Below are 14,191 nucleotides of genomic sequence, written 5' to 3' on the forward strand. Positions count from 1 at the left end.
ATTTCAAGCACAGAAAAATAGACCAATAAAATGTCCAATGATATTTGAGGAAATATTTTACGCCTTTGTCAGGGATGCCAGTTGATTTACCACTTATAATAAAAAGAGAGGGTCCCTTTACCAGTTCCATAGACAGAGCAACTTTGCAGAGTGTGCATATATGTCAAAATGGCTATTTCCACTCCATTTCCCATGGCAAGAAAAATGAAGGAAAATGCATTGCTCAAATACCATGCCATTACTTGTATAAAAGACACAGGAATAGAAAATCACTCATATATTTAATACATTATAAATCAATGCATTTTCCATTTCAGCTGTTGCGGATATTAAAGTGGGTACCCACCTTTTAAATGTTACAGTTGCAGTTTATAAATATGTGGACATTAATCTTGCTACATCTGACCTGATCTTAGGGGTAGGATCATGAAAAATTATCCCTTTTAAGCTCTGGCTTTTCAACTACATTAAAACAGTGGGCCTGGAAAACCATCAGAGTAAGTAAAAACTAAGCATCTGTGATTGTAGAATACCAGTCAGTGCCACCTTTTCAAATAGTTTACTGCACTCTGGGAGAGCCCTTCTTTCCTAGGCCCTCCTATTTGCCACCTCATGTTGGTAGGTGGGCATTTTACTAAGTTTCTGGGAGAGGAGAACTGATTCTTATTGTTTATGGGATGTGGGGGAGGGGGAGAAACAACCTTAACATCAGGGGAAGCTTGCTTTGTTTCATTTGTTTTTAATTTTAAAAACGCTGCTGGGGCTGGAATAGAGTATAGAATGGCGTTCTCGGTGTGTTCAGTATTGGGGATTGGTGATAAATGATTTTGAGCTTTTGGTGTCTAAGACTTTGTGGAGCAAGTATTCTTTTAGCCAATTATCTTGATACCTCCAGAAGAGAATGTTAAAATAAAATAAAATGTTACATACCAGTACATATGAAAGGCTGGTTCTGAAACCCCATCCAAGTCTATGGATTTGAAAAAGTTCTAGCTCATATTTGTTTCTGTTTGAATGATCAATCTGTCTAAAAGGCAGTAAAACCTCATCTTACATTCTAGGAACACCGAGAAACAGGAAGAGGTATTTTCTAGAAAGGTTGGGTTGTTGTTATGCAGGAAAGAGCTACTTGATTTTTACTGACTCAAAGTAAGATCTATGGGATGAAGCAATCTGGGAGACATTGAAAGTAGTGAATCCTGGCCAGAAACATTACTAGTGTTCACTACAGTCTTGTATGTACACATATGTATTCTAAAAAAAAAAGAAGAAGACAGGTAGCAGCTGAAGAATAATATAATATAATGTTGCAGTTAGGAAGCTGTGTTAGTCTGTGCAAGCATATCAGGCAATATCCAATGAAACAAAACAAAATAGATAGATAAATAAATAAAAAATACAAAAACACACGATGCCTTAAAGACTATTATATTTTAATGTGAGTTTTCATGGATCACGTGCACTTCTTTGGACATGTGGAGCAAAATGAAATACAAGATAAAACACCAAATTCACTAGTAAAACATTCAAACTATTCATTGACTTTAAGAGTCCTGGGAGTGTGGTTAAATCTCATGTGTTTTCTGGCCTATGTCTGGTGTTAATTTCTATTGTAAACTTTCTGACAGGAAACAGAAAACACCAAATATAATCCATAAAACACTGCACGTGAGATGTAACCACTCACCCCAAGACTCTTAAAACCAAGGAATGTTTCTAAAATTTTACTTGTGAATTTGGTAATTCGCCCTGTATTTCATTTTATTCCATATGTCCAAAGAACTGGACATGGTCCATGAAAGCTCACATTACAATACCAGAATTAATCTTTAAGATGGCACACGTTTTTGTGTGGTTTTTTTTTTGTTCCCCTGCCACCTTTGGATTTTGCCTGATATAAAAGAAATATTTCACATTCTCACCCCATCTCTCACATCTGTAATGTTCCGACAAAACAAACGGTATGTGCTCTGTTTTTTCTTTTCTACTTGCATTCATCTCAATGGATGTGTACGAGTTCCAATATTGCTACCATGGACTAATCCAATCGGGTTTGCATTAATTTCCCTGTGTATTGTTTTGCTTTAATTACAAATTATCAAATGTGGAACAGGAATGCACTGAAACGTTACTTCACATATTAAGTTCCATATAGTATCCCAAGCTCTTGGTATTCTAAACCTGCAATTTAACAGATGGATCCTTCAGTTTCCAAAATATGTGATGCACATATTAATAATCTTTTGCTCATTATAATATATTTAAAAGTTAATCTCTGGCGTATCGGGTGAGGAGATCCAATCAGTCTACTTGTTTTAATTCATTTTTGTAAAACAATAAACTCAGTTTGAGCTATATGTGCATACTTATCTCTTACAGAACTGATGCGATATATCAGTGGAATGAAAGTCCCTCTTACACACGTTATCTAGTAGCTGAGTCATGGAACATGTTCAGGTTGATGTTCTGCCACTTGAATAATTTCATGAAGCAGCAAGCACACAATAGAAGATGGCATTGACATTACTGTCTAATTGGGAATATACTCCAATGTATAACATCCTAGTAATAACAGAAGCTTTAATTAGCAACTTAAATGAGTAGGAAATCACTGAGCTTACCCATCAGGTTCTTCACCTTGCCCAGCTTTTGAATTCTGTTCATCTCATTCTGGCAAGGGAGACCTAAAACATAATATATGAGTGTAAGCTTCCAGATGGTCAGGGACAGATTCTCTAATGATTAGCTGCACCACTGACAGGCAATGTCGTCTATGGCTCACCTGGGAACCAATGAGCCACATACGCTTGAACTGTACTGCTGAACAAATGTATGCCATTAGCTTTACTAATTAAAAAAATTCACAACACACTATGCTAAAAAACAGTGTTTGGGGGCCATTTTGATTGTTAAACAGTTTTTCCTTCCTTCATCAGCTTGATCTAAAGCCAGAATGCTAATTTACAGCTTGCTAATAGACTAATTCCAACATTATATGCAATAACGTAAGTAATAAACTAATAGTAGTTGAAATGAGAAGCTGGAGGCATGCCCTAGATTTCCCAGAGCATATACGGAGCTTAGCTGATGATAGAGGAAGCCCTTGCTTAAGTAGAAATACACGTGTTCTTTGCAGTCTTTTAGAAGTAGACCATGAACTAGGAAGTGGGTAGGCAATCTGATGCCCTTCAAACATCTCAGTCTACAACTCCCCCAATCCCAGGGACATATGGGATTTGTAATCCAAAATTGGAAGGGACCAGGTTGCTCACCCCTGGCCTAATGCCAGTCAAAATGGGGCAGTGGTTGGACAGGAAATTAGGAGAGTCAGGTTCTAGATCTCTAGCCAGAAAATGACCTCTAGCCAGTCCCCCTCTCTCTGTCCAATCCATTTTACAGTGTTTTTATGAAGATAAAACAGGGAAGAGAAGATGCAAGTGCATTGGGTTGAGTTTAGGAATGTCAGGATACCAGACTAACAATCCAGACTCCTTCGGCTGCATGTGTTCGGAGGGCACAGAGATTTTTGCATGGATAAATTGATGCCAGATACTTGAAGTTAGCAAAGCTCTCACAACTGGCTGTGCATCAAGACAGACGCCTTGCCGCATTACATGCAAGAAGCTCTTTATTTCTTTCAGCAGTCTGTGTCGACCCCACCCCCCTGGCCTCAAGAACAGCTTGGTCCCGCTTGTTATACAAAGGATCCAGCTGGAGTGATCAGTGGGGGTGGAGGGAGGTCCTTTGTTGTGGGTATTTAAGGATGTGGGGAAAGGTTGGTTTTTTTCTTTTACAGAGCACTCACTTTCCTATGAGATTTTTGATGGATTTCTACCATTACGTGTAATCACGATTTGACTAATAGAACTAACTAGAAGGGGAAAAGTAAGTTTACCATTAAGAGGAATGTGATGAAAGCAACAAAGAAAACGGAGAAAGTAATGAATAGTAAAATGGAGGAAATGAAGATGACAAAAGAGAGAATCAAGTGGGAAAAGGATACTAGCGTTAAAAAGAGATTGAAACATTTATTTTGTGAAGACAGCTGAATGGGAGAGAAAGGAACTATGAACAAATGATGAAATGAAAGAAGGAAGTGGAATGAACAGGAAAAGAAAATAATAAAAAGAAAAGATCTTTGCAGATTTTTGTGGAGTTTGTCTTTTGCAGACATTGGTAATGTCTGGCAGGCACCTCTAAAAAAAGAATAGACAGGAAAATAGGAGGCCTGATCTTAAAACAGACACTACAACAAAGTACATATATGAACATATGTAATCTCTGAATATCTTCTGCCGTGTCTGACTGCCCATCTGATCCAGTCCTTACAAATCTCACATTGTGGGTGTTAGCTCCCAGAGAAGCCTGGAAAATGGTAACCATAAACTGGGCTTTCTCTACAGTCATGTCATCTCTATGGAATGTTCTCTTGCAGGAAATACAACAAGCACCTGTCCGTTCATGTACTTTAAAAGCCCCTAAAAACAGTACAAGCCTTTGAGGAGAATTGCGCCCCCCAAATAGCTGGGACACTGGAGGAAGAAGGAGAGGAATACTGCAGTGTTGTGGTGTGTTTTGAAAATTGTTTGCCAGCTATTTTGGGTTATGATTTCTGTCTGGTATAGCTTATATTATTATATGATGTACATTTAATTCGTTGTGTACTGCCCAGAGTTGCAATTTGCTAGATGGGCAGTGTATAAATTGAATGAATGAATGAATGAATAACCAACCAACAAACAACAAAAATATCATTAAAATGCTGAACAAGCCTGCCCTAGGAGAGTCATTTCCAAGTCCAAGATGGCCCACATAGGATACAGCTATAACCTGCTCTTAGACCTTTGGTGGGCCTCATGCTGAATGAATAAACTGGGATAGAAACTGAGTAAGAAGATAAGGAGTTTCCAAGCGAGTAGCTGCGTTGCAGCATAAACAGCAAAGAGTCTTGTGGCACCAACAACACTTAGCATCAACCTTCACGGTAGTAACCCACTTTATAAGATGCAAGAGAAAGAATTGGTAGTGTCAAGATGTGTGCTCGTAATCCAGCTCATTTTGAAACAGAATAGGGCATCCTAAGTCAAGCCAATCCTCTGGCCAATCACTTGGCCAGAGGATTGGAAAAGATCAGTCTACATCCCAATCCCAAAGAAAGGCAGTGCCAAAGAATGCTCCAACTACCGTACAATTGCACTCATTTCAAACACTAGCAAGGTTATGCTCAAAATCCTACAAGGTAGGCTTCAGCAGTACTCCCAGAAGTACAAGCTGGATTCCGAAGGGACAGAGGAACTAGAGACCAAATTGCTAACATGCACTGGATTATGGAGAAAGCTAGAGAGTTCCAGAAAAACATCTACTTCTGCTTCATTGACTATGCAAAAGCCTTTGACTGTGTGGACCACAGCAAACTATGGCAAGTCCTTAAAGAAATGGGAGTGCCTGACCACGTTGTCTATCTCCTGAGAAACCTATATGTGGGACAGGAAGCAACAGTTACAACTGGATATGGAAAAACTGATTGGTTCAAAATTGGGAAAGGAGTACGACAAGGCTGTATATTGTCCCCCAGTTTATTTAACTTATATGCAGAATACATCATGCGGAAGGCTGGACTGGAGGAATCCCAAGCCGGAATTAAGATTGCCGGAAGAAATATCAACAACCTCCGATATGCAGATGATACCACTCTGATAGCAGAAAGTGAGGAGGAATTAAAGAACCTCTTAATGAGGGTGAAAGAGGAGAGTGCAAAAAACGGCCTGAAACTCAACATAAAAAAAAAAAAAACACTAAGATCATGGCCACTGGTCCCATCACCTCCTGGCAAATAGAAGGGGAAGATATGGAGGCAGTGACAGATTTTACTTTCTTGGGCTCCATGATCACTGCAGATGGAGACAGCAGCCACGAAAGTAAAAGACGCCTGCTTCTTGGGAGGAAAGCGATGACAAATCTTGACAGCATCTTAAAAAGCAGAGACATCAACTTGCCAACAAAAGTCCGAATAGTCAAAGCTATGGTTTTTCCTGTTGTGATGTATGGAAGTGAGAGTTGGACCATAAAGAAAGCAGACCGCCGAAGAACTGATGCCCTTGAATCGTGGTGCTGGAGGAGACACTTGAGAGTCCCCTGGACTGCAAGGAGAAGAAACCTATCAATTCTAAAGGAAATCAACTCTGAGTGCTCACTGGAAGACAGATCCTGAAGCTGAGGCTCCAGTACTTTGGCCATCTCATGAGAAGAGAGGACTCCCTGGAAAAGACCTTAATGTTGGGAAGGTGTGAAGGCAGGAGGAGAAGGGGATGACAGAGGATGAGATGGCTGGACAATGTCTGCGAAGCAACCAACATGAATTTGACCAAACTCCGGGAGGCAGTGGAAGACAGGAGGGCCTGGCGTGCTCTGGTCCATGGGGTCACGAAGAGTCGGACACGACTAAACGACGAAGTCAAGTGTGCTTGGGCTGTGAGAACTAGCTGGCCAAAAATGAAAGAATGCAACTATTTAAGAGATAGAGAGCAACGGTGGCACATGTGAGTGCTAATCACTTAGCCTACGTTTTGAAAGTTCAGCAGGCTATTGGGGTGGGGTCTTTTTTGCACTCTTGGGGCATCCATGTTTTTCACTGAACAACAGTTATTTTGAGCAGCTGTCAAAACATCAGCGGTGTTCAATCACTTATGCACATAATGAACATCAGCCTTGTCTCAGTGTTATTCTTCATGATACTCTCAATGGGATAGCCCCTTAGTTTTATCCATGACAAAGTATTTAATGATAGCATGATGGTGTGCCAACAAAAATTGTAACGTATTTAGCTTTGTGATTCAGTATGCTGATCTTTTCAGAAAACCAATGTCCAAGCAGTATTCAGAGTCAAATTTCTAGCATGGAATGCATTTACTTACCTCCAGGTTTCTGAAAACAATAGCACCATTCATTGTTTGAAAGCTTCCCATCTTTGAAGGAGTCACAGGAGTTGAAGAGTGGCTTAATGCATGGCTCATACTTATCAAGATAAATGGCATTGATCTCTGAGTGATCAAGCAGAAGGTCATAGTTCATGTCCAGTTTGTTGAACATCCAGCCCAGTGAATCCTTACAGATTGGTAATATGCTCGTGTCAAATCCTGTAAAGACAGAAGAAACCTCCAACTGAACTAAAATATACAGACATCACTAGAAACAAAGAATATCCACTAATTGACTACGTCCCAAAGTCTTTTATGGGGCAAGATTGATTTCAGATTAACCTTTCCTTTTTGACTTGTAAGCAAATGGAGCAGTAACCCAACTGAGAGCCAAGTGTGAAATAAATAGATAGGCTAAAGAGGTAGTAGAATAAACCTTAAAGAGGGAGGGAACCCTGACAAACCGCTCTTTCTGCAGCTTCTTCACAAATGTATATGGGAAAGCAAAGTGTTTACGGTTCAACAAAAACTGCTGTTATTTAGAATACTATTTTGAATATAATCTGATTCACATTTATAATCTTGCTTTTCTGCCAGAGATTTGTTCTGCTGGAAGGTCTAGGTGATTATTAAAATACAATCCAAAATGAATTGTAACAAGGTCTGGGTTCAGGTGTAACAAAGGGGTATTTGGCTGCTCCTCCCAGCACATTTTCGGGAGATGTCACAACAAAACATCTTGAAAGCTCTTATCCATTTCATTTCCCCCTTGCATAGAATCAGAAAATAGGATCCATCATGAAAAATTGAAGGTTACTTTTCTGCACTAAATTTCATAATAGTTTGCTCTCTCATCCCTTAAATGGTTGGCCTCTCAGTGCATTTCCCCTCAAGCAAATGTTTGTACATTTCCATGTTAACAAAGTGTTCCAAATTCGTTTTGATGGAGATTATGAGTTAGTGTGCATATCTCTGAATGCAAGAATTATTTATAAATCTCAGCTCTACAACTTCCAGGAATGCTGCAGGAGGATTGGCCCACATTTCTAGTGAAAACATGAGTTTCAGATTCAGCTGAAGGGCTACTGAATTGTTTACTTCATCAACTCTAGTATCTTTTTCTTGTAATCTGGGAAAAATCCCAAATCTTGTTGTGAAGCCCCATGAAATTTAGATTATGCTGTTTGGATTCCCTAGTGAATCACTATTATAAGCAAGTATACCTACATTGGTATGGCCCATATTATGTATAATTACCTAAGCCTTTTGTTATTCGTTGCAGTCTTTTGTCATTATCTATCTATCTATCTATCTATCTATCTATCTATCTATCTATCTATCTATCTATCTATCTATCTATCTATCTATCTATCTATCTATCTATCTATCTATCTATCTATCCATCCATCCATCCATCCATCCATCCATCCATCCATCCATCCATCCATCCATCCATCCATCCATCCATCCATCCATCCATCCATCCATCCATCCATCCATCCATCCATCCATCCATCCATCCATCCATCCATCCATCCATCCATCCATCCATCCATCCATGGATTTATATCCCGTCCTTCTAGACAGGAGTCTACTCAGGGCGGCTGACAACATATTGTGCACAAACAAATATAAAAACACTTAAAATCTACAATAATAATATGATCAAGATGGGAGAATAAACAACAAAAGCAAGAAAGTACAATCAAGAATTGGCGGGAGGGAAGGCCTGCCTAAAGAGCCAAATTTTTAATTAAAAACATACTTTTATTTGCTTTCATTTAAAGAAGACTTAGGAACATTTTAGCTGGATAACTACATAGGACTGTTGAAAAGGTTAATGCCAAGAATTATCTTTCCGTGTGCCAAGATACTGGAATATGGTAGCAAGTTTCCGTTTTCACTTAAAATTGTCTGTGGATAGAAGCTGACTTTAATAAACCACTGTTTGCTAAGTCTTTGTCAACTGTCAAGTCTAAAGATGCAAAGGTGTAAAAATGCTTTCTTGTCTTTTTCTAAACAAGGTGAACTTTCAGTAAATAGTGCATTCTACTCAAAGTACATATCTATCCAAACAAGAGACTGAAAGAAAGTGCAGGAAATGTAATGCAGGAATTTATTATTTTCCCCCTAAACGTTAGATACATTTAATGCCATAGCAATGGTAGCTGGTGCTGGTTGTGATTGGTGTGGCAGAAGGCAGGGCAGAAGTAGGCACAGGGAGAGTCAAGGTCACAGTAGGTAGAGCCTGCAACACAAAGTATAAAGGACAATAAAGGAGTTGCAAGAACCTGTTTCACAGCGGGGGAAGTGGTGGTGCTAGATACGTTTTATAAAACCAGGTACCCATGAAGCAGGTAGCTACCTTTAGGATTCACAGAGAGAAAAATAAATTACAGTGAGCAAGTCTGTAACAGAGCTTTTCCTCAAAACCTATTTTTTAAAAAGATAAAGTTTTGAGCTCAGAAACTAATTTAATTAATTTAAAACTTCTCCAACACTCGAAAAACATATACAAATCTGTTAATTAAAAAAGTTATGTGTTCTTGAAGGCTTTCATGGCCAGGATCCACTGGTTGTTGTCGGTTTTTCGGGCTGTCTCCAGAATGCAGCCAAACAACCCCCCCCCCAAAAAAAACCCACCGGACCACTCTTTTGCAAATGGGACAAAACAGTCTGCTTAGCTTTAATCCTCCGATATCTAATAAGAAAACCTCCCTCCTCCAGCAGTCAGAAACTAAAGACCATGGAAAAAGCAGCTTTGGGAAATTTAAAAGATTCTGGATAGCAGAATCTGAAGGGAGACAATCCAAGTAACTACAGTAGCACAGACCCGTCCCCTAACAGAGACCCTGCTTTCCCATGGAATAGCTTGGGAAATAATAACAAGTAAGGAAACACATAAATTAGCTTGCAGTTCTGTATGTATGCTTAACTCCACTTCAGAAGGGAATCAAAACAAAATCCTGTTAGGCAAAGCAAAGAAGTAATTCCTTTTTCTGGTTAGTACACTTTGTCATATATAATTTCATTCTCTAAAAACAAAGATACATTAAAATAACAAAAACAAATATGTGGCCAGAAGCAACCACCACACACCTTTCTTCCTCATTTTTTATCTCTTCCTCTGTCTACTCCTCAAATCTCCTCTGCTGTCCCCACAGATGCCCCACTTGACTGTGCAGAGATAGCCAGCATTTATGTTTCCCTACTTTTTTACCCAAAGGAAGTGCCATGGACACAATACAGATTGAGAACATAGACTGGAGGTGAACAGAGGCGGAGGGACCAGGAAACCTTAACTCTTTGGCTCTTATTGTGGTCCAGATTTTAAAACAATGAAAACTGCAGGTGAGAGCTCTAGACCTGGTCCCCTAACCAAAGAATACCTTCCAAGAGAAGGAAAAAAGGGGCGTGGAAGGCTGCTTAAAGGCTGCTAAATATGCTTTTACACCATACGTAGGTGAGCAACTGCAACCCTCAAGATGTTAGACTGAAGCTCCTATCAACCCCAGCCAGCATATGCAGTGGTAAGGGACGAGGGAAAGCCTAGCAAATCTGGAGGGCCACACGAGCACCCTCGCTTGCTTTAGAGTTGAGCTTGATTTTTATGTGCATGCAGTGAGAAACAGAGGGGTATGCACCCACTGAGATAGAACAAGAAATACAAGTCTCCCTTTCTCTTTCCAACAAGATAAATCAGGCAATTAGAAAAAAAACGAGGCATAGTTGGGACTGAGGCTCTTCCCCATATAAATAAGTTTGTTGCTACTTCTTTAATTGCATGTATTCAGAGAAGGCCTTGTGTGAATCAGCAGTCCAGTGACCAGGATTGGAGTGGGTTAGTGGCTGATACTCTGGAATAACTAAAGTGAATTGGTTGTGGGTGGGGTAATAAGGATGCAACAGCCCAATGAATCCTAGATCTGCTAAACTGCCCCCACTGTTTCTGTATCAGGCAGGGCGTGTACAGTATAGTCAGTTACCTGCATGCCCATCAACTTGCTACTGCTCAATCTTAACCATCCACTTCTTTTCTCCCCCTGCCCTCCCCATGGTGAATCTGATGGAAATGATCATCTATGAGAATGAAGGACAAAATCTAGCCTACACAAACACCCTTCAAACGAACAAAATGATGCATTCTGAATGGCTATCTGTGGCACAAAAGGAGACTAAATTGGAAAGAGTTTGGCTTTTCTAATAAACTTTATCAAGATTATTTAAAAAGGGATTTGCTTGAGAAAGATTTATAATAGGGTAGCTGAGTAGACCTTTGCAGCAATACCAGCAAAGAATCATGAGACACCTTGGCCAACTAAAAATATTTTTCTTGGCTGATATAAACTTTTATGGGCTGCAGCCCATGAATTCCTGTAAGGTGAGTGGTGAAGCAGCACGGTACCAAAGCTAATACCAAATAAAATTTGTTAGCCTTGAAGATGCAGAAGACTTTGTTGCTTTGAAAAATATTTCTTTCCTTGAGAATTGATGGAGTGAGCTAGAGCAACTGCATACACATCTAGTTGCTTGGACTCTGCTTGTCAGACTAGATCTCAGATGAGAAGTGCTAACAAGTAGTAATGGGCACTTAACCCTCTGCCTTTGTCAGCATACTTCTAGTGGGTGGTTAGTCCCACCTTTGCAGCTGTCTCTTTGCTCACAAAAGGAACAGAAAGTGTCAAGAGAGGAGGGTTCCAGGTCATGTGTAGGCTCTATATGTGAGCCACAACCCTAGAAAATCTGGGTTCTTGCTGAAATGCAAAGGCTACAAGCAGGCATGAGCAGTTCTTGAGAGCTATCATTGTCATGCTCCCCTCTAAGTGTGTTGACAAACCTAGAGTTATAATTAGTCTATAACTAGGGCGCTGATCTATAACTAGCTATGGCTAATCTGTGATCATATGTGTTATGGAGATTTTTAAAAATGAATTTTAATTAATTAATTCATTCATTAATAAAAAATGGGGGGGGGGAAGCAACACTGAAAACATGTTCAAAGCAGTAAGGCACAACCATTCATTTAAAAAGCCCCATAACACTTTCCATAATATAGCATAAACGCAATGTAGCAAGGAAACATCAGGCATTTAAATGGGTTTAAATCCCATTGATTTTAACATGAAAATTCAGCACATGCCCATTGTTGACTACTTCTATACAGTCATATAGGAATTGAGGTTATCATGGAAATTAAATACTCATTGACCATGGCACCCAAGCTCCATGGAAGCTGTTTCCGCCATCTAAGGTCATGTACATAACCTTACTCCCAAAACAGCGGGGCTGAAATATCATAAAAGATTTGTTCAGATAATAAGCTGAGATCTTGTAAACAAGGCACATGATGTCCTGATGCATACATTCATCCTTACATCCTACAATCATATCAGAAGCCCAGACTGTGCAGAAAGAACCATGACACAGCTACTTTCCAGCACTTATTTAGTTTCAGAAAAGTTAGGAAATGAATGTGCAGTAAAGAGCTGGGACAGGGGTGGCAGATCAAGATTGCAGTGCTGAAAGTTACATTTTCCTGTAATGCCTCAAAAGCCTAATACAGTCCAGTTGACTCAAGCACACTGCTAGCTTTCCCATCTCTGTCTACCTCTTATGATGTACTGTATTGTAGAATTAAAGGCAAAAGAAACTCAACAGTCCTTCTTCAACACAACTGCATCAGGAGGAAGTTTCCATTTTCTCAGTGTGAAAAGAATTTAAACCCCGGTCCATTCCACTGCCTTAAAATACTAAGGCCCAAGTTCAGAAATTTCACCAGTTCTTTAGGTTCAACCTCCAGTGATGCCAACTGTCTTGCCCATTCTCTGGTGAGAATGGTGCCAAAGAGGTTGTCAATAGGTGCCTGTTGAGAAGAGGGTCCTTTCAATTTAAACGCCTGTTCAGTGAAAAGTAGGTTAAAGCCACTACACAGTATAACTGTTTCAGATACCTGAACACAACTACAGGCTTTTATGTGCTTCAAATTCTGAAGGAGACTTACACAAGTATCCTCTTGCACAAAGCTTCCAGTATACTGTTCAATATTTACATACATGGGACTCCAACTGAGGGAGCTGCTGCAGTGATCTAACAAGGTGCTATTTGTATTCCTGGCTGAGTGTTACCCACTCCTTGTCAGCTCACAGTGACAGGTACCCAGTTTGAGTTCTGAACTCACACAAGTCTTGAATAGGCCACGGTATTTCTGTTTGAGCTCATTTTGATTTTGTGAGCCATGATGGGTCCAAATCCTGGGAGATGGTGGGCTATAAATCAAACAAAATACATAGATTTGTCCAATATAATTCAGGCAAGTGATTTTAGATTCAACATATTTAGTTCTGGGATTTTTCTCTGCTTGGTGAATGGCACTGAGCACAAGAGGGTATTCTATAGACTATCTTGTATGCTGACATGAATGATGTCAACATTCAGTTTTTCCTTTGCTATGTAAATTCCTTTTTTCCTGCTGGCAATATGAATAAGATATTGTGCAGCAATACTGGGCCATTTCCTGGTGTTTTGAATTGTGACTACAGAAGCAAAATATTCCCCATTCACGAATTGAAATTAAGTTCATTCACAGAAACCTAGACCCTTAAATCCTGGAAATATTTGAAAACATTTATTATAATGGGAACATATTTGACCAAGTTGGACAAGAACAATGGAATATCATTATCAGAAAGGTTAATCAGATGAACTATTTTCTTTATGCTAATACATTCAGTCTTTAAATTCCATTTTAGCATATCCACAAGGGGTTCTACTGCTATGGTAAAAAGAATGGGGGATGGAGAAAACTGTATTTTGCTTTGCATAATTGAAATGGGGAAAACTGTACTTTGATGCTATGGGCCATCAATCTAGAAGGCTAGAATACCTGATTTACCCTCACTTTGATAATGTACAGATAGGAATGCCATGCTTCTCATGCTGGCAGAGCGATTCTGGGGATTGTGGTTAAAAAAAGAAAAGAAAAGAAATTGACTTGCAAGTTCTGGTTTTTTCCAAGGTTTTGCATTTATCCACATTTTGCAATGCAGATCTCTGTTTTAAAAACGTTGAGAGAAAACCCATTAAAGTATACAATTAAATAAGGTTTCCAGTAGGGATTTTTAAAAATGTGGATTAACGCAGAAACAGGACAGAACAAAGGTAGGAAGGAACAGATGCAAAACTGAAATGGATCAGAAATTACCTGAGCAGGGAGCATTTATATTAATTAACATTCCATTGGCCAAAATTGTATTACTTATGCCTGCTAGCATAAA

General features: G+C 39.5%; 1 protein-coding gene and 1 long non-coding RNA gene across 4 annotated transcripts in view; one reads left to right on the forward strand and one right to left on the reverse strand.

The window, feature by feature from the left end:
• LOC140704478 (uncharacterized) overlaps positions 1 to 14,191 on the forward strand; it is a 140,936-nt gene that overhangs the window by 63,281 nt on the left and 63,464 nt on the right. The gene's annotated exons all lie outside the window — the stretch shown is intronic.
• The window catches only part of SPOCK1 (SPARC (osteonectin), cwcv and kazal like domains proteoglycan 1), a 646,684-nt gene that overhangs the window by 12,986 nt on the left and 619,507 nt on the right, over positions 1 to 14,191 (reverse strand). For both annotated transcript variants that reach the window (XM_072990125.2, XM_020782675.3), the window contains exons 8-9: positions 6,915 to 7,136; positions 2,622 to 2,684 (exon numbers count right to left, since the gene is read on the reverse strand). In XM_072990125.2, the coding sequence (XP_072846226.2) occupies positions 2,622 to 2,684; positions 6,915 to 7,136 (285 nt within the window). The remainder of the gene's footprint in view (positions 1 to 2,621; positions 2,685 to 6,914; positions 7,137 to 14,191) is intronic.

This window comes from Pogona vitticeps, chromosome 2 (assembly GCF_051106095.1).
Source record: "Pogona vitticeps strain Pit_001003342236 chromosome 2, PviZW2.1, whole genome shotgun sequence".
In the NCBI taxonomy this organism is placed as follows: Eukaryota; Metazoa; Chordata; class Lepidosauria; order Squamata; family Agamidae; genus Pogona; species Pogona vitticeps.